At 42.9% G+C, this 24677-nt stretch overlaps 1 protein-coding gene across 3 annotated transcripts; it reads left to right on the forward strand.

The window, feature by feature from the left end:
• Window positions 1-1626: 1626 nt before the first annotated feature.
• On the forward strand, window positions 1627-23381 carry EIF4E3 (eukaryotic translation initiation factor 4E family member 3). 3 transcript variants are annotated; one of them, XM_064453461.1, is made up of 7 exons: window positions 1627-1838; window positions 11279-11351; window positions 13848-13942; window positions 15936-15996; window positions 19003-19069; window positions 21286-21441; window positions 21957-23381. In XM_064453461.1, the coding sequence occupies exons 1-7, from the start codon at window positions 1717-1719 to the stop codon at window positions 21986-21988; spliced, it is 606 nt and encodes a 201-aa protein (XP_064309531.1). In that variant the 5' UTR covers window positions 1627-1716; the 3' UTR covers window positions 21989-23381. The 3 variants fall into 3 exon arrangements, with proteins under 3 accessions (XP_064309531.1, XP_064309532.1, XP_064309533.1); XM_064453462.1 differs by lacking the exon at window positions 1627-1838 and adding an exon at window positions 3330-4275; XM_064453463.1 differs by lacking the exon at window positions 1627-1838 and adding an exon at window positions 9235-9446.
• Window positions 23382-24677: the final 1296 nt, after the last annotated feature.

Raw genomic sequence — 24677 nt, forward strand, 5'->3', positions numbered from 1 at the left:
TGAAAGGAGCATGTCTTGATTTTTCTTTTAGGATGAAGTGTATATAAAATTATTCATCCTACTAAATGTGCTTGCAAGGAAACCTATGTGATTCATGGTCTTTGATCCTGCTATCACTTATGTGGGTGTTTAACTTTACTACTGTGCATAGTCCCACTGGGGAGAATCTTAACTTAAAAAATACTCTTACAAAAATAACGTGAGGTTTTTAGCACATGTCCATGCTGGATTATGAGGAACAACTCCCTGTAAAACCAAGCATGTAAATTAAACAGGCTGTAGAGAAGATGAGAGGACAGATAAATTATGTCTCCCCCCCCCCCCCCCCCTTAAGTCTGGAAATGTTCATTGTTGCATTATTGTCTTCATCCACAGTCAGTTTGCATGGTACTTGTCCTTTCATTTTGTGAATGCGTCAGGAGTTTGTGTCCTAAAACTTGGATTTTTAGAGAGATTTAGTTTTCTGGTCAGCATTGCCAAGCCAAACTGAGCCTGAAGCTTATTGTCTTTGGAAAGGTAGCCCAGAGCCCCATCGGCCCTGCGGGGCGACCTGTGTGTGTGTGTGTGTGTGGAGAAGGGGTTGCTGGCAGGGTGCTGGGTGCAGGATGGTAACACGGGGTACCCCGCCTGCCCAAATGCCTTATGGCCCTGGGTCCCTGAAGGGCTCCAAGGCAGCAGCTGGATGCCTCCCCTCCGCTGTGCCCCCCAAGAGGGGCAGAGATGTGGATAGGGGTGAGCACATGTGATGGGCCCGGGGTCAGGGCCCCTTTGGCTGGTAAGTGCCTGGCGGAGAAGGCCCTGGGGGTGCTGGCTGACAGCCGGCTGGGCATGAGCCAGCAGTGCCCGGGTGGCCAAGGAGGCCACCAGCCCCCGGGCTTGTGTCAGCCCTGGTGTGGCCAGCAGGAGCCGGGCAGGGATGGGGCCCCTGTGCTCGGCCCTGGGGAGGCCCCACCTCGAATGCTGGGCTCAGGTTTGGGCCCCTCGGGACAAGAAGGGCCTTGAGGGGCTGGAGCGTGTCCAGAGAAGGGCAGCGGGGCTGGGGCAGGGTCTGGAGCCCAAGTGTGCTGGGGGGCGGCTGAGGGGGCTGGGGGGGTTTAGCCTGGAGAAGGGGGGGCTGAGGGGAGCCCTTCTCGCTCTCTGCAGCTGCCTGAGAGGGGCTGGAGTGAGGGGGGGTTGGTCTCTGCTCCCAAGTCACCAGTGACAGGACGAGAGGAAACGGCCTTAAGTTGCACCAGGGGAGGTTTAGACTGGATATTAGGAAAAATGTCTTTACTGGAAGAGTGGTCAGGCATTCGCACAGGCTGCCCAGAGAGGTGGGGGAGTCGCTGCCCCTGGGGGTATTTAAAAGACGTGTAGATGTGGCACTTCAGGGCATAATTTAGGAGGCCTGGGGGTGTTGGGTCGACGGTTGGGCTTTGATGATCCCAGAGGTCCTTTCCAACCTTAATAATTCTATGATTCTACTCTATGATTCTTTCTGGAGCCGCCCTCGGGCGGGCGCTGGCCATGCCCACCGCTGCCGCCACCGGTGCGGCTCCCGCCTCCCCTCACCCGGCTGTCCCCTTGTCTGTCCTTCCCGCCGCCCCCCCCGCCCGTGCCTGGATCTCGCTCCCCCCGCTCCGTCCCTCCCCTTGCCCGCCTCCCCCCCCCCCCCCCCCCCGCAGCGTCCCTTGTCCCCTCCCCGGCCCGCCCCTCGCCCCCCCGCCCGGCGGGGAGATGGCGCTGAGCCCCCCCGAGCGGCGGGCGGCGGGCGGCGGGGGCCGCCGGCGGCGGGGCGGGCAGGCGGCCGGGCCACCGGGGCTACCGCTCCACTCGCCATGGACCTTCTGGCTGGACAAGTGAGTGGGGCCGGGGGCGGAGGGGGGGCGGGCTGCGGCACTGCCGGACGCACCGACCCGCCGGGGAGCTGGAAGGGTGGTGGTGGGGGAACCCCAAAATCCGTCGGTGGAAAGCATCGCTGCGCTTTAGCAGTAGTGCTCGTCGGACAGGTTGGACACGGGGACACGAATCCTGCGCCGCACAGGGGAAAGTGGCGGCCCTGGTCACGCTGGTGCCGCCCCCCAGCTGAGGGGCAGCGCTGGCGCTTTTGGGGAGTTTGATGGTGAAATCGGTTTCGGAAACGCTTTCGGTTTTGTTGCCTGAATCAATGTGCGTCCGTTGAACTACGTCGTCGGTAATGTTTGAAACTCTAAATTTAGACGTGACGCTTGCCAGCCCCGGGAATAGAAGGCTAAAGGTTATGCTTCGCTGCTGCTGTGATTGTGCATCGCCGGTCCCTGATGTCCCGGCCCCAAAGGGACCGAGTCCCACCGGCCCGGCCGTGACATGTGCAGTGTGACAAAGTCAGGTTTGACACCCGTGGATGATCAGTTCTTAAAATCTGAAGTGATCTGGTTTGAAGGATTAGCTAAAATTCATTAATTAACTGCAGCGTTTGCCTAGTCATGTTGTATTTCACGTGCTCGGAGCGTTACGTCTCTAACGGTGGTGGAAAGGGGCTGCAAAGGGAGCTCACCCCCGCGATGGGCACAGCGAGGCACAGGGAAAAAGTACCTATGTCAAAATGGAAATAGTTTAAAACCAGGATTTGATATTGTTTTTCTAGTGTGTATTTTCCGGCATCTTGTTTTTAATCTTCTGCATCTCCCTTTTCTCACTTTTCTGTTGTGTTTCTCCTCTCCCCCCACTCCAGAAGGAAAGTTCTCCTTTACAAGCCTTTCTGCCGCTGAACATCCTGCCTCATGCTATTGGTAAAACTCTCCTCTTTTTTTTTTTTGTTTAGCTTTTCAACTCACGACAGAGAAATAGCAAGCAACCATTGAAAGCACACAAATATTCTCAGGTCCTGCAAACCAAACCTTATAAATAACCCCAGAAATTATTTCTGGTTAATCCTTTTGAACTCATGACACAGTTCACGTCGGGTTCAGGGGCTGAGTTGTGTTTTCTGTTTGTGTGTGTTTAAAAAGCGCCATTTGGACTGCTGTTTAAGCAAGCTGCCATCCAGATCTGCTTGTTTACATGAGTCATGTGGAGATAAGCATCTCTATCTTTTATAATCAGTGCCGGAATTTAAAATCCATTTCAAGTTCCTGAGTTGCATCATGACTTTTTTTTTTCCCCGAAGTCTTGGTTCCACTGTAATTTAGACCCTTAAAATTCAGTTATTCTATAGATTTTTTTCTTTTGCTTCTTTCTGATCGCATGTAAGTGCATTTAATGATGTAGTACTGTTGTTCCTTAACTCATGAAACCAAGAGTGTATGTGTAGGAAAAAAAGAGGGGGACCACATATACATAAAACTGTGTGTTTTGTTTACCTGCAACAGTGAGAAGGTAATGGTGGGGAACAAGAATGACAGCAAACAAGGCATGCTTCATACATTTAAAAACCATTTAAGGCATTAAAAGGCACAGAAGAGATGCAAACATGAACTTCATTTACTGCAGCGTGTGGAGGTTCATATCGCCCTACAGAGCCCCCCAGAAGGGGCTGTGACATCTATTGGTAGACCCACAGGGAGCTGATGGAGGGGTCGTTGCTTAGGCTTGTACAGGATAGACTTTCCACGAGCGAGAACTGTGGGCACTTTTTTGACTTTAGTAACACACAGCGTGGAACAGCGATGTTTCCTCATGAGATGGTATTGGTTTTTCACTGCTGCTACATTTTACCCTGTACTTGGATTGAAAAGCAGGAAGCAGTGACCCTTAAGGATAAATAGATGTGGTAATGTATAGGTAGTTATCTTTTTCCATTAAATTTCTGTGAGAGAGATCCATGACATAGATTCCACCATCTCCAAAATGTATCTTTTCGTTCAGTCACACTTAAATATCCATCAGCTAAGCCGTACTTTCTGTAGCATCTAGTGACATTCTGCCAAGGGATTCCCTTGGGGTTCATGAGCTTGCTTTTATCATAGTGTCACTCGATGCATCTCCTGCTTTAGAAGTGAATGCCTTTGTTTTATTTACATTAGCACTTGTTTGTGTGAATGCCTTGGCACAGGCTTAACATCTGGAGGCTGGGATCCTGTGACCAGGTTCTGGTTCGTTGCCATCATCTCACACGTGTCACAGGGCACCAGCATTTCCCGTAAGTGCTAAGCCTTTCTTGGTATGTGTGTCTGAAATAGTAACCATCTGATATCGCTCTCTTGTATCTTACCCTGTATATGCTGTAGGAAAGTGAGCATGATGAAAGCATTTGGGAGAACATTATTCACCAGTTTGACAAACAAGAACCCATCTGTGATCTTCAAAAGCTTGCAGGTCAGCAGTTTCGGAGAGGTTGTTGGGTGTTTTTCTCTTAAGACAAACAAGATTTCCTTTTTAACTGTTAAAATGTTTTAAGGTCATGTGCTAAAACTTTTGAAACCAGAGGTTTAGATCTGCTGTTTTATTTCCTCCATTCTGCAGGTTTCCAGGTTCATACCTACATGTGTCCTTCACAGTACTCTTTTGCATGCAGTGCTGTTATGGTGCATGGGGAATTCCAGCAAGTCTTGCAGATGCCTTTGGTGCCACCTTGGGAAGCTGATCCGTGCTGGTGGCTCTTCACAGTGCTTATCTCAGCGATTGGTGCAGGGTCCTGCTTATGATGGCCTCTGGCTTTGAATTGACAGGGTGCCTTTCTAGTTTTTGCTACGCTGTGTAGTCTCCCATTTTCTTACAACAAAGCGTCAGTGTGCGTCACTGAATATAACAAATTACAAACAAGGATTTCAAATCCGGTCACTCTATTCATGTTGTGTAGCGTGTTCAACACGGGGTTTGCACAAAAGGAGAAGTCAAGTGAAATGACCATCAAAGGCTGGGATGTTCTGGGTAACAAGCCATGTTAGGCACTTGAAACCATCCCTTAATGGGATTTGGGGTTGTGGGTCTGGGTGCGATCTTTGTGTAAATACAAAGCGGTGAAGCTGTTTATGCTTTTTGATGTACGTGTGGACGTGATGCCAACACCCTACTTTGTCAACCTTGCAAATCGGGACTGTCATTTAGCCTGGGTATTGTGTGCCACCTCATGTTTAATGCTACACCAAGTAAGCCTTTCCCTACCAAAAGAACAGAGAGAACATACTAATACTTGTAGTCATCTAATTTTTTCAGCCTCATGATGAGAAGCCTAAGGTTTTGTCAGTGGTAACAGTTTTCGGTCCAATGCATGCGTGCACGTGCGGCAATGAAGATGTTGCATGTCCTTGAAAAAAGACCACTTTTGAAGATCTAACTGCATCTGAGCTGCCAGCATTGCTGACAGGCCACTTTCAGTCAACAGCAAGGAAAATATCAATACCCTTCTATAAAATCAGTGCTACCAGAAACAGAGCACATATCACACAAAAGCCTAGTACAGAAATATCACTTCTAGATAAACCTCGTCAGAGGTGCCCTTGCTTCCATGGAAGTCTGAGCGTGGAGCAGTGCAGATCCCATTGCAGGATCACGGCCTACCTGCCTTGTCTTCTTGCCTGACTTCTAAGTGCGTTTAGGTAATTTTGTTTCCATTGCAAGAATAGTTTAACTCTTCTGTATCTTTCTGAGAGGAAGAATATGCTTATAAACATTGTCAAGTATAATGCAATGTTATTAGTCTACTCCAGGAAAGTGAAAATATTCTTGCATAAAGATATTATCCTTATGTGCTGATTTTTTCTCTCTGCATGTTAAATGATAAGTTAGATTTAAATGAAGTTTAATACAGAAATTCTGGTAACTGAACCATTTTCATAATAATTGAGAATTTCCCTAACTCAACACATCAGATGTTTGAAACTAAACTTAATATTTTTCTTTCTTCCCTATAGCAAAATCTTATTTATCTAGGATCATCTATTTCATCTATTAAAGCCTATGAGTAGGTGGCTTACAAAGAAAAATGATGGTTAACATTATAAGAACGTTCAACCCAGTAAATGCATTTTGACAGGCTTTGATGGCTTGAAATCAGTCTTTGTATTCAGGATGGATTACCAGATTTATTTAGTTGCCACAGCATGTTTTTGAGTTTATGCTTCGTAAGTAAATATTTTGCTTATTTATACCCGGAGCAGTTGCAGCTAAGTACTTACAGGGGTATTTTCAAAAGTGCTCAACAGCTTTTAAAGCTCCCACTAAAGCTGTGATTAGATTCCCACTGGGAAACAAAGGCCAGTGTGAGCACGTATGAAAAAACTTCTATCCTTAATTCTTTGCAGGGAAACAGAAGAGCTACAGTTCGCATCAGACATTAACATAAGCGCAACCACCTGGAGGTTTAGTCATGGATAAAACAATGGAACTTATCTTTGTATCCTTTGTTCTTTATTCGGCAGGAATAATGAAGGAGTAGTGAAGCAAGCTGGCATTAGGATTCAGTTTGCGTGGGTTATCCCTGCTTCCATGTTCCACTTTTAGCTCATGCCCCTGCAGCTTACTGTGAGATGTGGTACGGTGGGTCTGGCCTGATGAAGCACCTCGGTTATTCCTGATATTGCACTAAAATTTCTCCCATAAACATTCTGGAGATGCAGAAAAGGGCACAACACAGGCAGTCCAGGAGAACCGCTGAATATTTTATGTTCAGGCTCTCTGTGGGGAACCCAGATGTGCATTTGTAGGTGGTGTGGCGACAGACCAACTATATCCATCCCAGAAGAGCTGTCAGTGCCTGGCTGGGAGGACCTGTCCCCTCCTGTTAGCGTGTTGTAGGGATTTGCAGGGCCTGTTGAGTTACTTGGAAATGAATTGTTCACCGTGGCAAGAACTGACAGTTCAGCGTGGCGTATGGGATTAATTTTATTGTTGATGGCAGTAAAATTATCCAAAAGGGAGGAATCCTGTAATGGTGTCATTTTAAGGGCCAATATTGTCAGGGTTCCTGTTTTGTAGTAGCATGTGTACTGAGGTTTTCCAGCAAAGTACCCAGCCATCTTACCACTCCTAGCTTATAGTGCCTGTTGGAAGAGTTACAGAAATAGGAATTTCTACATTTGGAACTCACCTGCCATTTCTGCTAACTTAATCTAAACTTACTCTGTGTACTCAGTTAAGAAAATAGAGATCACAATTTCATGCATTTCAAGGCATGAAAACCATTCAGTTGGCATTTGTGCTGATCTGCTGAGTTTAAGGATGGCTATCGCGGAATCACAGTGGTTCAAATTTGTCAGCCGTCTGTAATTTTGCAGGAAATTCTGAGATTTTTTTTCTCCTTCCTTCCGTCTGTCTGTGATTCAAATACTGTCTCTGCCTTATGCACATCCATTAAACCAAATTTCTGCAGGTGTAGTTTCTGCAGCAAAATGGTACTGAACTTTTAAGTTGATGCAAGCCATCATTTTCTCACTTGCAGTCCATTTAATAATTTTCTTTTCTTATAAAAAAGTTTGGAGGTTCATATTCATACCTGTGAATCGCTGACACTTTCTAGAGCTCAGTGGAAGGCTGAAGTAATGCTGTGTAATCTGGTGGGCATGGAGCACCTGCCAGGCAGGTTACTAGGAAAAAATGGTTGCTCACCCTAACTTCTAAAACAGATAATTTGCTGGTCGGTTGGTGTTTTCTGCCAGCTGGTCACATAGTTTCTCTGGAAAATATTATTTGTAGCTACCAAAATGAACCATTTTATGACCTTGGAGTGGAATATTCTGTCTGACTGTCTTAGCTGCTCTTTTAAATGGCATTGAATTTGCTAAATGGCTGCTGTGATTATCTAGATAACCTTTGAAGGCTATCGTTAGAGAAAAGATTTTAATCTTCTATTTGAATAGACCTTAGTATCAGAGCATCTGGGAGGCAGTGTCAGTGTGAGTATAGAGAGCTGCGATACTGTATGTTGTACAACAAAGTTAACCCCGTATGTATTTGCTAAGTTAGCAAACTGGCAAAGTAGTGCTGAAGAGAAGTAATTTCTTGGGCAGTGGTGTGAGACACCAACAGGCAAAGTTGTCTCAGGTTTTGCTTGTTTGTGTTCAATAATATATGAAGTGAAGCTTAGCAGAGAGGTGCTACTTCTGTCGGCAATAAGCTAAAAACAAGTGGTAGTTTGTTGCAAATCCACTACTCCCTACTGACAAACACAGTTAAATCACCTGCTAAGTTTTCTGTCTGTTTTAACTTACTAATTTTGGGGTTTTGTGCATACAAAAGCAATCTGACTGACTCTGTTTCTGTTAAATACTGCAAATTTCTCTTTTTGCTCTTTAATGCAAAAAAACCACCCCAAACCAAACCCCCCACCTTACTAGAATTCCTTTTGAGCACATTGATGAAAGTGGTGTTTGTTGTTGTTTTCAAGTTATCAGTTTTCCCATGAGAGGTTTCATAGTTCATGAGCCACAGGACTAGAACCTGCACCACAGTGATTTCTTGGGGGTTTTGTTTGTTTGTTTGTTTTTATAACGCCTAGTTAGTGGTTTCTGAAATTTGGCCACCTAACACTGTTCTTATCAGTTCCACCGTTGCAATCTACTGCTATGTCTAGTGATTAACAGGAAAAGAGTGAAGCAGGTGTTAGTTTGTCTGTTTTACACTGAAAAAGCTGGGAGGGATTTCTCTGCTGGTTTTTGTTGTGGTTTAGCTCCAGGTGGCAACTCAGCCCCATGCAGCCATGTGCTCACTCCCCCGCAGTGGGGTGGCGGAGAGAATCAGAAGAGTAAAAGTGAGAAAACTCATGGGTTGAGATAAAGGCAGTTTAATAGGTAAAGCAAAATCCGTGTGCGAAAGCAAAGCAAAACAAGGAATTCATTCACTCCCTCCCACGGGCAGGCGGGTGCTCAGCCATCCCCAGGGCAGCAGGGCTCCATCACGCGTAACAGTTACGTGGGGAGACAAATGCCATCATTCTGAATGTCCCCCCCCCTTCCTGCTTCTTCCCCCAGCTCTATGTGCTGAGCATGTCGCCATATGGTGTGGGACATCCCTGGGGTCATTTGGGGTCACGGTCCCAGCCATGTCCCCTCCCAGCCCCTTGTGCCCCTGGCAGAGCATGGGGAGCTGAGGAAGTCCTTGACCAGTGTAAGCATTACTTAGCAACAACTAAAACACCCCTGTGTTATCAACGCTGTTTTCAGCACAAATGTAAAACACAGCCCTGTACTAGCTACTGTGAAGAAAATTAACTCTATCCCGGCTGAATCCAGGACAGTTTTGTATACATTTTTAAAATAACTTAGTTTAATAGGACCCTTCAAAAACATTAGAGCTATAATTCTTTAATTGAATTTGATTTGAATTAATTTGAAGATGTGATGCTGTTTCAGTCAATTTGCATATCAAATGTCTTCCTTTGCATTACTACCTAGCTTTTGCCCCAGAGCCTGAATTATATCTGCAACATCTGGGAGTTACTTTAGTGTTTTCCTGGACACATTTCATGCCAATCAGATGTATCAGGGCAAACAGCCACATTCGTAGGAAGGCCACTGAGATCTGGTTTGCCCGTTTCCTTTCTTCAGCAGGTACTGCAGCAACAACTGCTTTGTCCTCTGTTTCCTTATATCCGCTTCCTTGCTTCTGTTTCCAGATTTGGTAACTCTACATGTTTTTGTTTCCTCTTCTGAGATTCAATGGGAGGTTGCTTTGTCTTTGATCTTCATTTTTCTTTGGAAATCCTACTTCACCTTCTGAGGGGGGAAAAGAATGTTGCCGGTTCAAACAGATTGATTGTGCCTTAGCAATTTTGTCCTCATTCCCTCAAATCGTGCCTGTGGGGGTGTGTGCTGGGAATTGTAAGATGGGTGCTATGATGCACTATTAGTGCGGTGACAGGAGCCAGTGATGTCTGGGGATATGGATGCGCCATCCCTTGCCGCATGCACTGAAGAGTCGTGATGAAGGTTATAAATAGAATCATAGAATCATTTAGGTTGGAAAAGACCTTTAAGATGATGGTGTGCGGTCGGTGCTGCATGTGCCTAAAGGGAGCAGCTCTGGATGGGAGTGGGGAATAGACAGTGTGAGGGTGAGCTGGAGAAGCTAACCTGTGCCTGGTGAACATCAATGCAACCCTGAGGTCTGGCAGTGAAACCAACCCGAGGACCTCTTGGCTTTACAAGAGCAGAAGGAATAAATGCTTGAGCAAGTCCAGGGGAGAGCTACCAAGATGATCAGGGGACTGGAGCATCTCCCTTGTGAGGAAAAGCTGAAAGACTTGGGTTTGTTCAGCCTGGAGAAGGCTGAGGGGGGATCTCATCAGTGCTTATAAATATCTAAAGGGTGGGTGTCAGGAGGATGGGGCCGGAATCTTTTCAGTGGTGCCCAACGCCAGGCCAAGGGGGCAACAGGCACAAGGTGGAACACGGGAAGTTCCACCTGAACATGAGGCCAAACCCCTTCCCTGTGCGGGTGCCAGAGCAGGGGCACAGGCTGCCCAGAGAGGCTGTGGGGTCCCTTCCCTGGAGACATTCACCCCCCGCCTGGACGCGGCCCTGTGCCCCTGCTCTGGGGGTGCCTGCTCAGGCAGGGGGTGGGACGGGGTGAGCTCCAGAGGTGCCTTCCAACCCCCGCCATTCCAGGGTTCTGTGAAATGCTGGTGGTGGAAGAGCTGCCTGAAGTCTTGGAGGTTTCCTGCATGTGTTGGGTTACAGGGCTCACCACACCACAGAGCTGTCCTCTGGGACTTGGTCTGCTCATCAGCCCATACACGTTGTCCCATCCACTCGGGGATGCTGAGGAGCTTGTCACAGGTGTGACCGGGTCCTGTGAGGACGGTGCCATCGCGGGGGTGAGGGAAGCTGGCGGCGGCCGTGGTCCTCTGCCGCATAGTGTCCTGGGCTCTGGGTGGCAGCAGTGGCTGCTGAGGAAATAATCATAATTCATTATGTAAGCTCTGTGGGTGAGCTTTCTTTTAAAAAATATGAAACACTGAGAGGATCTTAAAACACTCAAAGTGGATTCTGGGTTGTATTAAATGCAATTAAAAAGAAGCCCGGGATAGGAGCTTGTGGTCCCTTACTGATAGCCCTTTGTGTTGGAACTGTGGAACTTTTTTTGATACCTGACAGCAGAAGGGTTTGGGATGGCCATTAGAAGAAACACTGTTATTCTTGGTTTAAAACTCCTAATTGACCCATTTAATAAAAATATTTTACAAAATACTTAATTTATTCAAAAGTATAAAAGCACTTCAATTCCTATCTTTAAGTGAATCATGATAATTGGAATTGGAGTTTATTATGCAACTTCGTCATGAATCTTTCAACTTCACACTCATGTTCACTTTCCCCGTCCATCTCCCTTCTGCCTCCTTGATAAAATAAATATTTTTATTAACCTCTACTTTGTTTTCAAGGTCGCTTCCTGGGACAACAGCGGCTGAATGTGCATCAAATTTGAAGAAGATCTATACAGTACGAACAGTACAGGTAAGGTGTATAGCCTTGCTATAAGAATTGCCACACGTTATTATGTAACTTCACACCTTAAGTTTCGTTTTTCCTCATACGGATGAGTCACAGTTGCGGCTTTGCTCACCTGTGGTACGAAATGTGAGTGTCGCTGGTTGCGTGTGGTATTACTTTGTCATTGTTTGAATTTCATTTGGCTTTCCAGACCAGGAAAGGAGGAATATTGTTGGATTGATCAGGCAAGGCCCCCTCTTCTTAAACTTTCCTAAGTTTCTACTTGTGCCTCTGTTGGATTGGATGGATACTTGACGTATTGTAAATCTTTTTCCTGTCTTTTCTCCTTTTTTTTTTTAATACAGAAAATAATTACACAAAGCTACAGCTTGTGGGTATTTCTTCTTCTTTCTCTCCTTAAGCATGAATTAAAAAAATTAGCAAACTGACTTGAATTAAAGTACTTTTAAATCATGCAATACTCGCAGCAATGAGAAATTCTGCATGTGGCTGTATCGTCTGCCAGTGCCGAGCAGTGGGCATCTCTTGCAAATAAAATTGCGTTTATTTTAAAGTGGAGTGAATTGGTATTTGCCTCACCTTAATGCTAAGCTGACTCTAGTTCACTTAATCTCTGAAATTCTAAGGTAATGCCAAAACCTCTGTGAAGGAGCCTGGCCATAGTCACCTACTAAAGTTCTAAATAAGGCTTTCTCATTAACATCTGCACAACTTGTTACGTTGCATGAGATATTTCTTCTCTGCTAATTGACCAAAGAAACAAATTGGCTTTTGGAGTTCTCTGGCGATGAGGTTATCAGTGGAAGTACTTTGGCATAAGGGATGGAAGTGTCCTGCAGAGCCCTGGGAGAGGTTCCCTCTCATGTCTCCGTGTCAGCAGGATGTCCCCATTGGTCACGCAGTGAAGTGACACTCTGAAGTTAAAGCTCACAACAGAAGCGGGTTTGTTTTGAAACTGCCTGCAAAGGTTCCTGTTGAAAAAAGGTCAGCCTAAGGCCCACAGACTGGTGTACACAGTATCTGGTGTTATATGTTTTCCCACTCTGAATCTAGCCTTCCTTATTTAAACAATTAAGTTCTACTGGCAGACAAACTAGACGTTTTCTTCTCATCAGGTTGGGGTTTAAAGTACAAAAAACTCCTTCAGGTCCTCTGGGAAGGCTCATGATCTGGATGAGGTTATTATGGGCCATGCTGCTAGCTTCTGATGTCTCTTACTGTGCTATCATACACATGTGATCTTCCTTGGAGAAGCAAAACCAAAATCTTAATCCGTTCCGTCACTGTCCTTCATGGGCAGTAGCCAGTCAGAGAGGAATGCCAGTCTGCACCACCCGAGGGATGTTTGAAAACCAAAACCTTCCACACTGAGTCCCTGGTTCAGAACACAAGAGCTCTGAAATATTTCCACAGGCATCTGCCAGCGTAGCTCTGCTCCTTCTACTTCTGTCGGTCCCTTTAGGGTTTGGGCACACAATCAGGTAAAAGTTGATGAAAGTTGAAATGGGTGTTTCTTACCAATTTTTTATATTTTTAATAGTTTTCCATCTCTTCTTGTGACTCGGTAATGGTAATGGCTGGTAGGTAGAATTGCCAAGGGCCACAAAATTTTATCATGTAATGTTGCAGTCTTTGTTTCTGAAGTTGTGCTAACGATTAAGAATGAGATAATACTTGATGACTTGTACTAATGCTTAATATTGCGTCACTGCATGTTGATGCAATAGAAGTCTTTAAAAACCCTTTCTTATTCCCAGCTGTTGGATGAAGAAGAAAGGGGATTGGGATCTTTTCAGTGATCCCTCCCTGTTGCTCACCACTGCTTTTGGGTGCCTTTTATCCACCCCAAACATGCATGAAGGCTTCTGCTTTTACCAGCAGAAACGCTGGGAAGTGATCTGATGGTTCCTGGCATCTTGGATCTTGTAATTTCTCCCCCATTCCTGTATTAACATGTGCATCTCAGGTTCTTTTCATCTGGATGAAACTTTTCACTGTGATTTAGACAAAATTGTTGGATTGCTAGTTAGGCATTTAGTTCAACAGAATTATTATTTGTGGTAGTTTTGTAACTCAAGATGATAATAATGACGTTTTAGACTAGTCTTAAGTGAAACAAGGTGGATATTTGATGTAAGGATATATTTTTAATAGTCTAAGAAATTTTTATGTACTGATTTGTTCTGATACGCTTAGTGTAACTCTGTGATTTTTTTTCTCTCTATTCTTAAGGACCTTGATTCTAAAGTAATCCACAGTTCAACTGCTTCCCTTCTTTCTACCCCCACCTTATGCAGAACAGGCATCTTAAAAAAAAAACAAACCAACAACAAAGTGAAATTGCAACAAGGTCTTTCCAGAGCATTTTATTATAATGTAGAAGGTGCCAGTTCTCTAGGAGCAGGACATGTAGTTGTTTTAGAAGAAATGAAGAAGGAAGTAAATCTGCATGAAACTTACTCTTTTATGTTAATGCAGCTACTATTTCTTCTTTTTAAGGATTTCTGGAGTGTGTACAACAACATTCCTCCTGTGGCAAATTTGCCTCTGAGATGTAGCTACCATTTAATGCGGGGAGAAAGGCGGCCGCTTTGGTACGTATGTTATTGTTAGACATTTCTGGGAATAGGCAGTGAAAAAACCTGAAGTGGTGAAAGGAGGCAGGCGTGGGAGAGGAGTGTCTCATTTCTGTTGCCTGCAAATGCCTGAACTTAAGAGACCTCTGAAAAAAATATCCCAAGGATCTTGTTAAGCTTAAAAGTGACTTGTACAAAAGAGTCGTTATTAAAACACAGGCTGTAATTTAATTGTACACCTCTGAACACATACGTAAGAAAGAAATTAAATTATGAAATAGAAATAAAGAAGTTAAATTATGCTTCTGAATTTCAGTTCAAGAATACACAGAATATGTTACTTCTATTTAAATTATTTTGAACTTGCAAATTTTTTTTCTTTCCACTGAAACTAGTGTAATAATGATGCAAATGACTGATGGCCTTTAACTGTTCCTCACTTGTGCAAAAGCATATAAATGCATGTATACTTTGGATTAAAACTAATTTAAGACATTATTAAGTGATTCATTGCAGCAAATTCCTACTTGATTGTAGGATAGTAATGGAATAAAGTATAAATCACTGAGGTTTCCCTTTCAGAAACGGAGTTTTGCATACGTTCTTCCTGGTGCAGTCCCGTCACATCTTAATTAGGTAGCCTAAACACTTTCTGAAGAGTTTTGATCTTTTTGGCATCGTTTGCATAGATTGTGGTTGGATTAGAATTCTTTACCTTGGCTGTGGTATGTCTAACTGGGTGGTGACTTAGTACAGGAGGGTTCTGTCCTAATCTACTGAAGATTTAAATAATTTTCTCAGGTGAAATGCATCTGAAGGTCTGTGTTATTGTTCTAAAAATACTGGTCAGGGTAGCTAAACTGGATTTGAAAGAAATATTGGTGTCTGTGTAAATCAACTGGGCCATTGTGTGCAGGTCTTGCTATCTTTGTAAGGACGAGTGAGAACACTTTGGGTTTTGTTTTTTCTATTTTTAGTTTTGATTTGGCAAGTGACAAAGGTGTGAAGTGCAGTGATCTTTTCTGCAAATATTACATCAGTTTTAAGACGGTCAAAGTAAACGTAGGTGCTGTATTTTAGGAAAGGGCTTGTGAGAGGTGGGTCTCATCAGTAACCTGTTAACTTTTCAGTAGTTACTGCCAAGAAGCTTTTTCTGAGATTATAGTTACAATATACTGGCTAATTGCAGCATTGTGTTTTAGGAAGAAAAACAAATTCCAAAGTAAGAGTTGGGGACTGCAGGATTTTGAAGATGTCCTTCCAAAGTTTCTCCCCTCCTTTCCCCAGTGTTTGTCTGCATTGTTGGGAGACCATTGACCCTGGGGAACCTCTATAGGTCTGATACTGGGCTTAGATACTCCAAAGATGAACTTTAGGTTGTTCCTTAAACTTTGCTGTTACAGAGTTTTAATGGGAAGCTAGTACCCTACTTTAAAATCTTATAAAAAGAACTGTGACAGAACAAACTTGAAGCTCACAGGTTTGTACATTGTGCCTTTGTCATTATGAGGCAGTTTAATGGTTATGTCTGCCCTGACCCTGGGCAGCTTCAGTCTTTCTTTTAATAAAGACAATTAATTTCTAGCTGTCACAAAAATGAAATGAAGTGTTCTTTTGTTAAACTGGATAAACTTGAGAGTAATAAGCTGATTCTGTAAAAATATGCCAGAGTTTTTCCAAAATAAAAGGTTACCATAGTAAAACATAAAATTGCTTTGTGGCTTGTTCCCATAGAGCACGCAGCCACTTCAAAGATGGTCTGTAGTCAGGGAAAACGTAAGTATTTTCCAACACACAAAACTTAGGAAAGGGATTAGGTGTTGAGAGATACACCTCATATGAACAATGGAAGAATTATCTCTGATGTCAGAAGTCATAGCTTGAGTCATGCTACCTGGGGTTAATAATTGCCTTTCAGATGGGATTTTTCTGGGAAAACGAAATGCTGAACATAGGTTTATCTACAAATGGATTTGAATGTTTATTTTACTGATCTATTTCCCATGACCAGGGAAGAAGAGAGCAATGCCAAAGGCGGTATATGGAAAATGAAGGTCCCTAAAGAAAGCACGGTATGTTACACTGACTTTTTACTTAGGCATCGTTCAGTAGGGGGAGTTCTTTAAACTCCATCTGTAAAGCTGTTGTAAAACTTTTTAGTTCTGACATCACCCAACACAACAACCAAACGCTAATTCAATGTCTATAACTTTTTATTTTAAGACAATGAGCAAAAGTTTCTTTTCAGGGAATTCCATCTCTCTTGCTTTTGATAACACTTGCCAATGTATTATCAAGCAAATGAAGGCTGCAGTGTTATACTCCATTTCCATTTGGGAACATGGTATTTTATAATCACCTGTGCTCGGACGACTGTTTGCTTACAGGCATGCGAAGGAAAATATATACATCTTTTCAGGGTAATATCAAGTACTAAATTGTAACCAGGACCTCAATAATGCTCTCCAAAAGTGTACACGCACAGTCCAGCGCAACTTTCAGAGGTTCACCAAAATGCTCCTAAACTCTCTGTCAAACTCAGCGGGACTATTTCTGCTCGGCGCTGCTTGTTTGCACCTGTGTATGGCTGTGAGTAGCGCTGTGACTAGCTGTAGCCGAACACGGGCCAAGGTGTTGTGTCCGCGGAGAGCTAATCCTGTCTCATGGCTTGCTCCCACGGGAAGGGGGAGGATCTCATTCATTCTCTCCCGATCCCTCTTGCACTGGCTCTGGTGCTCATCAGACTGTTTGTGAGCCAGCTTAATGCACTCGGATGCCACAAAAAGTCTCATATTGATTTTATTTTTGAGTGTATGGCCAAGAGACTTTTTTTTTGATGGGCGTAGGGCGACAAGGGTAAACGAGAAAAGACAAGTAGGATCATCCCCTTTGGCAACAGAGAGTTGTCAGATCACCTTGTATGCATCTTGTGAAACTGTAGTGCTGCTCAGGCTTTTTCCCTCTTTTTTTTTTTTTTTTTTTAATTTAAAAACGTGAAAGACAATCAGTTCAGGCATGTCATTGTTCTAGCCCTGCAGAGGCAACTGGGTTTCTTTTAGTGCCCCTAATCAAAAGCATGTGAGTAAATTCTCCTGTGAACTGTCACAGTGAGGAGATTTGACCTCTTCACACATGGTGTTTATGTGTGCAAGTGTGTTTTGGATCAGGCCTTTAAACACGGGAAGTGAAGTGTCAGAAAAAATGTGATTAAATGCTGAAAGATGGTACTTGAAATTTCAGCCAAAAGTTAATTGATTTTTGCCTGTGGGCTTTTTTCCGTATGTGAAGTGCAGCTTTCCTCCCTCGCAGTCCCAAGGAATCAGAGAAGACTGAAATTTTCTTTTTCGTCTTATAATCCAAGGTGTGAAGATTGTCAGAAGTGACAAGTGGTTTGGGGAGCCTGCATTACTGGGTGATGAATTTAGGGACCTCAGAGGCCGTGTTTTTCAGAGGCTGAATGACAGCCCTTTTTTGAAATGAAGGTAATTTTGATCTTCAAACTATGTACCACACATCCCAGGTCACTTCTGAAAGGTTTAATTGAAGGTGAACTTCAGTCAGCTTTTAGGGCCTCTGTAACTAGCATAAATAATACCTTTACTTCTATTTCTCATTTTTGGCTTCATTCTTCAAATCGTCACGTGTACACACAGCTTCTCCTCGGCTAAGATGAACCACCGTGTGCAGACCTAACTCAAACAGATGAGATGCTATAGCAGTGCTCAGCGAGGCTGTGGAGAGAGGGAAATGTAGTTTTTTCTAAAGATGCTAGTCTTTCCAGTGGTATGAAAAACCGACTGACAAAATACTGACACTTAAATGTTGTTGCATGTGTACAGCGACACTCCTGTATGCCAGGTTTTAATATGAAAACTAATACTTTTTAGATCCTCATAGGCCTGATCCTGCAACTGCTTGCTACTACTGGATTAAGTGCTTCCTGCCCTTGCGACCATTAGGACAACTCACAGCAGTGAGCACCGCGCCTGGTAATGAGTGTGCGTGGTCAGTCCCATCATCAATATACGAGCTGTTCACTGGCAGGCAAAAGGCACCGTGTCAGCGGCTGTCACGCAGATGTCATCGGCCTGCCTTGGGAGCCATCGCGTGGGATGGCCCTTCCCATAGCACAGCTTTGGATGGGGCATTAGATCAGGTGATGAGTCACAGAAATCCTTGTCATCTAAAAAATGGCTTAGGAGTACTCAGGAACGCCATTAAAGCAGTTTACTAGTTTGTCATCTTCGTGGCTGCTTGCTTTTTGTTTTAACCTGGTGCATTTGATTTGCTGGGGCTTTTAATAGTGCTAAAACTCAAGCTAACATTCCTTAGAAGTAGTATAGGAAAAAGTCATTATGGTGATATAAACAAATCCACAGGTTGATGTGTTCTTCTAAAAATAAATAAATAAAACTACTCTGTCCCTGTACACCCACACCTTGGAGCATGATGTTGGTTCAGACACATTTGGAGTTTTGTACGGGCTTTAGCTTAGGTGGTAACAAGTGTCGAAAGCAAATAAGTGTAATTAGTGTAACAGCCAAAGTAAAGTGGCAGGTAGCTTTTCCCCCTGTTTTAATTCTCTAGTGAGCATTTGAATTTGTTGAAAGATGGACTTATTTCATAGTCAAGGCAAATCAGAGACGGTGTTTAAATATAAGTCAGTTTAATTTCCTAGTAGGGTTTTCAGGTACTTCTCTTAATGTGGTTAGTAATTCTTTTCTGTAGAAACAAATGATCATAAGTGGAGCCTTACAGCCTTTTATCACAGGAAATTCTTGAGAGAAATCCGACTTGAACTAGTGCATTCAGGATGAGCTGTGGACACAGGTATAGCGAACGTAAATTTACTGTCAAATGTTTATTCTGTGTAACAGTATGTATTTTCAGGGTCTAAATTCTTGCTCCAACTGGATTGAGGAAATTAATTAGATAACACAGTGTGTACTTACAATAAATACTCTTTTTTTTTTTGTCTAGACAACCTCAGAAAGAGAATGCACTCAAAACTGAGCTAGCAAACCTAGCTTTTAAATTATAATAATGCAAATGTAACACTTTTTTTTCCCCCTGCTTAGGCTACAGTTTGGAAAGAGCTACTGTTAGCAACTATCGGAGAGCAGTTTACAGATTGTTGTGCAGCAGGTAATGTAAAAATGATTGAGGCTAGCATGACAAATTGAGTTTGAACACAGAACATGGAAACACTGCTAAAAATGGGCTCTAGGGCTGGAAGTCATGCTATCATTAGGAAGAAGACAAGGTGTTCTGACTGTCTTAATGCAAGGCTCAAGCTCAACAGCTGGCATCCCTGGGAAGCTAGCAGGTTTTCTAGTTATTAAATATCTGTTACCCAGTATTTAAATGATGAATAGTCATTCTCCGATGACAAGATTCTGGAAGCCCAAATGATGCTTCTGTACAGATTGTTTGTACTGTGATTGTTGGAAGCAACTGTATTAGATGGCCCCCAGCAGCTCTCCTGGTCCCGTCCAGTTAGGAGTTGTCAGGGGAAGCACTAGTGCGGACCTGAAGCAGAGAGAAGCTGCGTGGTTTTCCTGTGGTGACCCATAGCAGGGCCATAACACAAACCTGGCTGCACTGAATCCCAGGTTAGCACTCTACCTAGAAGCAATATGTTCATTGTTGCTTAAGAATACTGCTTAGGCCAAGGTAATTTGTAGTGTAATTGAATTTACATAAATATTCTTAAAGTACTTTGCTGGTTTACTGGAAAACAGTCATTAATCATCCAGAAGCTCACATGTGATTTTGGTCAGAGGTAATAATTTAACAAAGTTGCTTTCAGAATAAATACCTTCTCTAGGCTTGCAAGGTTGCACGTTTCATTTGGAAATGGACTCCGGGAAGGGACTGTGAGCGCTGGCTGGCTTAAGATATATCATCAAATGCTGCTTCTTAGTCATGAAAAGCAAGTACAAGTCTGTGACCATTTAATTTATTAAGGTTCAGTTACAGAACTGTTTCTTGCTTCTGGTCGAAGCGAATGATGAACTTACCGATCCATTGGCCTAGAGGGAAGGTGTTCCGGGAGCTGGTTACTAAACTAACTTTTCAGCTCAAGTGACACTTCTCCATCATTTCTTTTGACCATATTTACTTCCCTCTTAAGCGTGAATATCTGATTAAACTGGCTGTTGTGGTGACGGTGAATAACCCATTAGGAGTTTTCCTTCTCTGCTCTGTCATTCCAGAGGAAAGAATCATGTTTCTCAGGTTCACAGAGCAGTTCAGCAAAAACCTTTCAGACAGCTTCTCTCACACCTAGCTAATATGGTAGAGCAGGCCTGTTGCAGTAGCCGCTGCTGGTATATTCACCTTGGTGGCTTTGGGTTTTCTACAAAAAATTTTGATTGAATGAGTTTCTCAAATAGTGTATTTCTCTCATTGCCTCCCCAACTTTCAGTATTGGAAGATACAGAATACAAGCCTCAATCCTTGAGCTGTGAGAGACATTTCTAAGAGTTGCTTTTCAAAATCCTTAATATGCGTAATTGAGTTGGCGTCAAGAAGGGAGTGTTCCTGCCCTTTATACTGGTAGGGTGGTCTCAGGGTCAGTTTAAGCAAATCTGTGATATTTTGCTGCTTACAGAAGTAGTTTTTCCCTTGGCTGTGTGCTCCTGATACCACCTTTTGCGTTATTGTTACTGACCCCTTCCTCAGGATGGACGGTGCAGCTGCGCCACGGAGGTCACTGCTGGAGGCAGCCACTGCTCCCAGCGGTGACCTGGACTTAGGCTGAGCTCTCCATGAAGCTGCACCCTGAGAATTTAACACCAAAAAGGGCTTCTTCAGCAAAGCACAAAGTTGCCAACACTCGCAGCAGCAGCAGCCTGACTGTGGCTCTCCTTGCCCCCACCCCCCCCCCCCCAGCTGTTGCTGCCTTGACAAAATATAAAGGAAAAAAAGCTGGTATCGGATCTCTTCCCAGTGCTGTTCCTGGGTTTTTAGGGGTTTCGCCCTCACCCCCCCATTTTTGCTTATAGACTTTAGTGTAGGTGAATGATCTCTAGTAGTTTATAATGCTTACTGAAGGGAGTCTTGCAATTCCCTTCTATTCAAGTATAAGAGCACTAGCAGCAAAGATGAATAATCCTATGGCACTTTATTAAAACCACTATGAGGTATTATTCCCAATAGCTTCTATAAATACAGAGTTTGTTTCTTTCTGGTAACTATTTTGTCTGGTTTGAACATTGGTATTCTCCTCACTGGAGATTGCTCTTTTTCATTTCTTCAGTTTATTCAGCTTTTGGGCACTGTTTCATAATACATAAGTATGAAATTAGACATGTCTCACTTTTAAAGTATTCCTTAATGATGCTTCCTCTTCTGTGCAGATGATGAAGTAATAGGGGTTAGCGTCAGCATTCGTGACCGTGAAGATGTTGTGCAAGTCTGGAATGTGAATGCCTCTTTAGCAAGTGAAGCAAAAGTTTTAGAAAAGATACATAAGCTTCTGCCACACACGTCCTTTAAAGCGGTCTTTTATAAACGTAAGTGTTTTGAACTGTTAGTTTCTACCTTCAGCTGGAAAGATGCTGGTAGGATATTTCCATGGGAATATCCTGCCTGATTCATCATTAACCATTTAGAAACGTAGCAGCTCTCATTGCACTAAAATTATGTCACTTCAATGTAAAAATTAGCTATCATTCAAAATACAAGATATTTTTAGTTTAATTGTAGAATATATTTGGTTTCGTGTTTAATATGCCTGATTCGTAAAATGAATGAGGCATATCTCTTGATAACTCTCCAGACTACATGCTGTTCAACTGAAGTATTCATTTAGAGGAACCATTTGCAATTAGGATTTTAAGGGATCTCTTATTTTAGGCTCTATATCAATGTATTAACAGAAGAGTATATTCCCAAAGATCACTCGTTGGCATGTTTTGTCTTCCTTGACTGCTTTATATGTTGTTGTCTTCTATTTTTTTTAATCTTTTCAACTCCTTGACAGAGTTTACATGTTCTTTTATTCTTTTTTTCCTTCTCTCTTACTTAGCACACAGAGAGCATCATGCTTTTGAAGGCTGACGTGGAAAACACTGAGCAGTCTGTGCCAAGCTCATTCATTGTTATCTGGTGTTTTGAGATGGTCTGGACAAGGAGAAGGGTGGAGGGAGCCCTGCAGAAGCCCTACACGCAGCGACCCTTTTGAGTTTCTAACATTTCAGATTGGGAAAATGAGGAAAACCAGGTGCCTTGACTGCTAAATGTGCAATTCGTTACTTCTGGTTTGTTTGGTTGTTTGGGTTTTTTTAAATTTTTCATTGTTTCTTTGAAAAGATATTTTGGCCGCTTGTTTTTTTTCAATCAGATTGTATTTGTTCCTCTTTCACTGGGATAGCAGGCTTTCATTTCTTCTGTACTAAGTTAAATGCAAACGTGCGCAGAGATGGTATGCTGCTCTTTCTAGATTTGCTGTATGTAGAGGAATACTGGCTTCGTGAAATGTGTTTTCAATTTTCATTTTAAAACATTCCTATCATGTTAAGATTTACTCACTGGTTTCATCCCAAGAGAGAGAGAAATTGCACTGCGTTTATTCTAATAGTCAACATAATCTGGTTTTGCACTGACAACAGGACGCATACTGTAAAGGTAAATAGTAAAGTGTTCACTAAACGAGTAACTAAAGAGAGCACATTTATATTGGGACTAAACCTCTGTGGGATGTAGCGAGTGCTTTAATTGTAGGGATTTCAGAAGAGCCCCTGTTCAGACTAGAACGAGAGACCTTTCCGTAGGAAACCCTGCAAGCTCCACACCTCTCTCTTATATATATGAGGGGATGGGTTTTGAATGGTTTTGTATAGTTTCTTATCATATTTCTCTGTACTTTCATGATAAATTGTCATGAAGCATTTCTAAGGCATTAGACTAACTGGATCCGTCCCTCACGCTTCTGTGAGTACTTTTGGCCTGTGCCTGCACCCACAAAGGTCCGTATCAGAACTGCTGTTGACTTCAGTGCAAAGGAAGAGATCCCATCGTATGTAGTTTGAAGCCACCATGACTTCCTAAGTGACCTTTTAAAAAAAGAAAAAATAGGGAAAAGAAATGGATTTTGTGTTGCAGCATGAATATGAATACAAAATGTGTTGATCTTTAGTTGTCGATACTAATTATTTGAGGTGTTGGCTTGTTAGTATACTAACAAAGATTGCTTTAGTTCCTTTTACAAGAAGAAGCTGCAAGGAGCGTACACTCCACTGCCCGTTACCTCATTGTTAAGAGGTTTTTGTTTGGCAACCGTTCAGGTTGCGCTGATTTCCACATCTTTAGTGTAGTAAGAGGCAGCCATTAAAACCATATAAATTTTAAAATAACAATCGCACATTTGCGATTTTTTTACTGCCTTTGTATTTATGAATTAAAACTGTGCCGTTAATGAGCATTATTAATTAAATAAATTTTCTAAAATCCAGATGTCTTGCTTCTGTAATTGGTTTGAGATTAAATGTTACTGGACCTGCTTTTTTAAACCTGCATATTTTGCAGTAAAACTTACTCTCTTAGAAGGTATCTATGTTTTTTTCATAGATAAAAAATATTTTTAATGGATTTTTTTGGTTATTAAATCAGAGAGGAGGCCTGATGTTTATAAGTAGTATTTCTTGCGTGTATTCAGTTAATATTAAGAGGTATTTTTGAGTTGCAGTGAGATTGAGGTTTCAAAATGAAAAGCACAGACTATTACTAGTTTGATTACATGATGTTTTTCAGTTCACGCTGCAGTGACAGTATATGAAATACCCCAGCTAGCCTTGCTTACATTAATTTTTACCACTGTGACTTTCCAAGATGCATCTAATGCTGTGAGGATTTCTTTTTATAATATTACTCCCTTTGGATTACCTCTAAATTATCTGAGATCTGTTTTTTTTTAAAAAAAAAAAGAAGAAATAATAATTTCATATTTAACTACAAACAGTGCTGAAGCTTAGGGTAGTTTCTCTTGTACCTACGTCGTCACCCATCGACTCCTATGCGGAGCTACCCAACCCTCTTGAGAAATAAGGGAATGTAGGAAGGTGCTTTCCCTGCAAGGTGAAACGCACTCATTGCTGTGACCCTCATTTCTGCCTGCAGTGAGCATGGTTCCCCTTCGTCCAGGGAATGGGGTGTCCAGGCCTGAGGACGGCGGTCACCGTGAAGCGCTAGCTGGTATTTGCAGGGGTGACGTGCCTGGACAGCCTCCAGGCCTGTGTGACGGAGTCAAAAGTCAGAGAAGGGAGGAGTGGAAAACTTTGAGAAAAATGTTTCCAACAGCTCGATGAGCAAGATTTCTCACTCGAAATACTTTCCTGTCTTTGGAGGAAATGTGACTGGAATCCTAACAGAGAATTAATCACACACCTCACCCTTCACTTACTTCTACTTTTGGAAACAAGCCAGAGCCCCTTACCTCTCCTCCAGGTCCATTTTGTGCACAGATGCTGGCTTCGTAGAGTTGGATCTGCTGGCAGAAGTGGCTGATATGGTGATGTCATGGAAACTTGTTAATTTAAGATATTACTTTATTCATCCTATTGAAGGAAATTATTTTTACATAGCTGCCGTGCATGGCATTTTTATATTAAAGACCACTCTGCTTGAACATTGGAAAGAGGTTGAGAGAGACTTCATCCTGACCATAGGATAGGATGGCTGCTTGTTGACCACCAGAGTTCACATTATGAACTGCTGTCAATTTTTCATTGGTCTAAATCCTTAGTCTATA

This window comes from Phalacrocorax carbo, chromosome 6 (genome assembly GCF_963921805.1).
Source record: "Phalacrocorax carbo chromosome 6, bPhaCar2.1, whole genome shotgun sequence".
Classification (NCBI taxonomy): domain Eukaryota; kingdom Metazoa; phylum Chordata; class Aves; order Suliformes; family Phalacrocoracidae; genus Phalacrocorax; species Phalacrocorax carbo.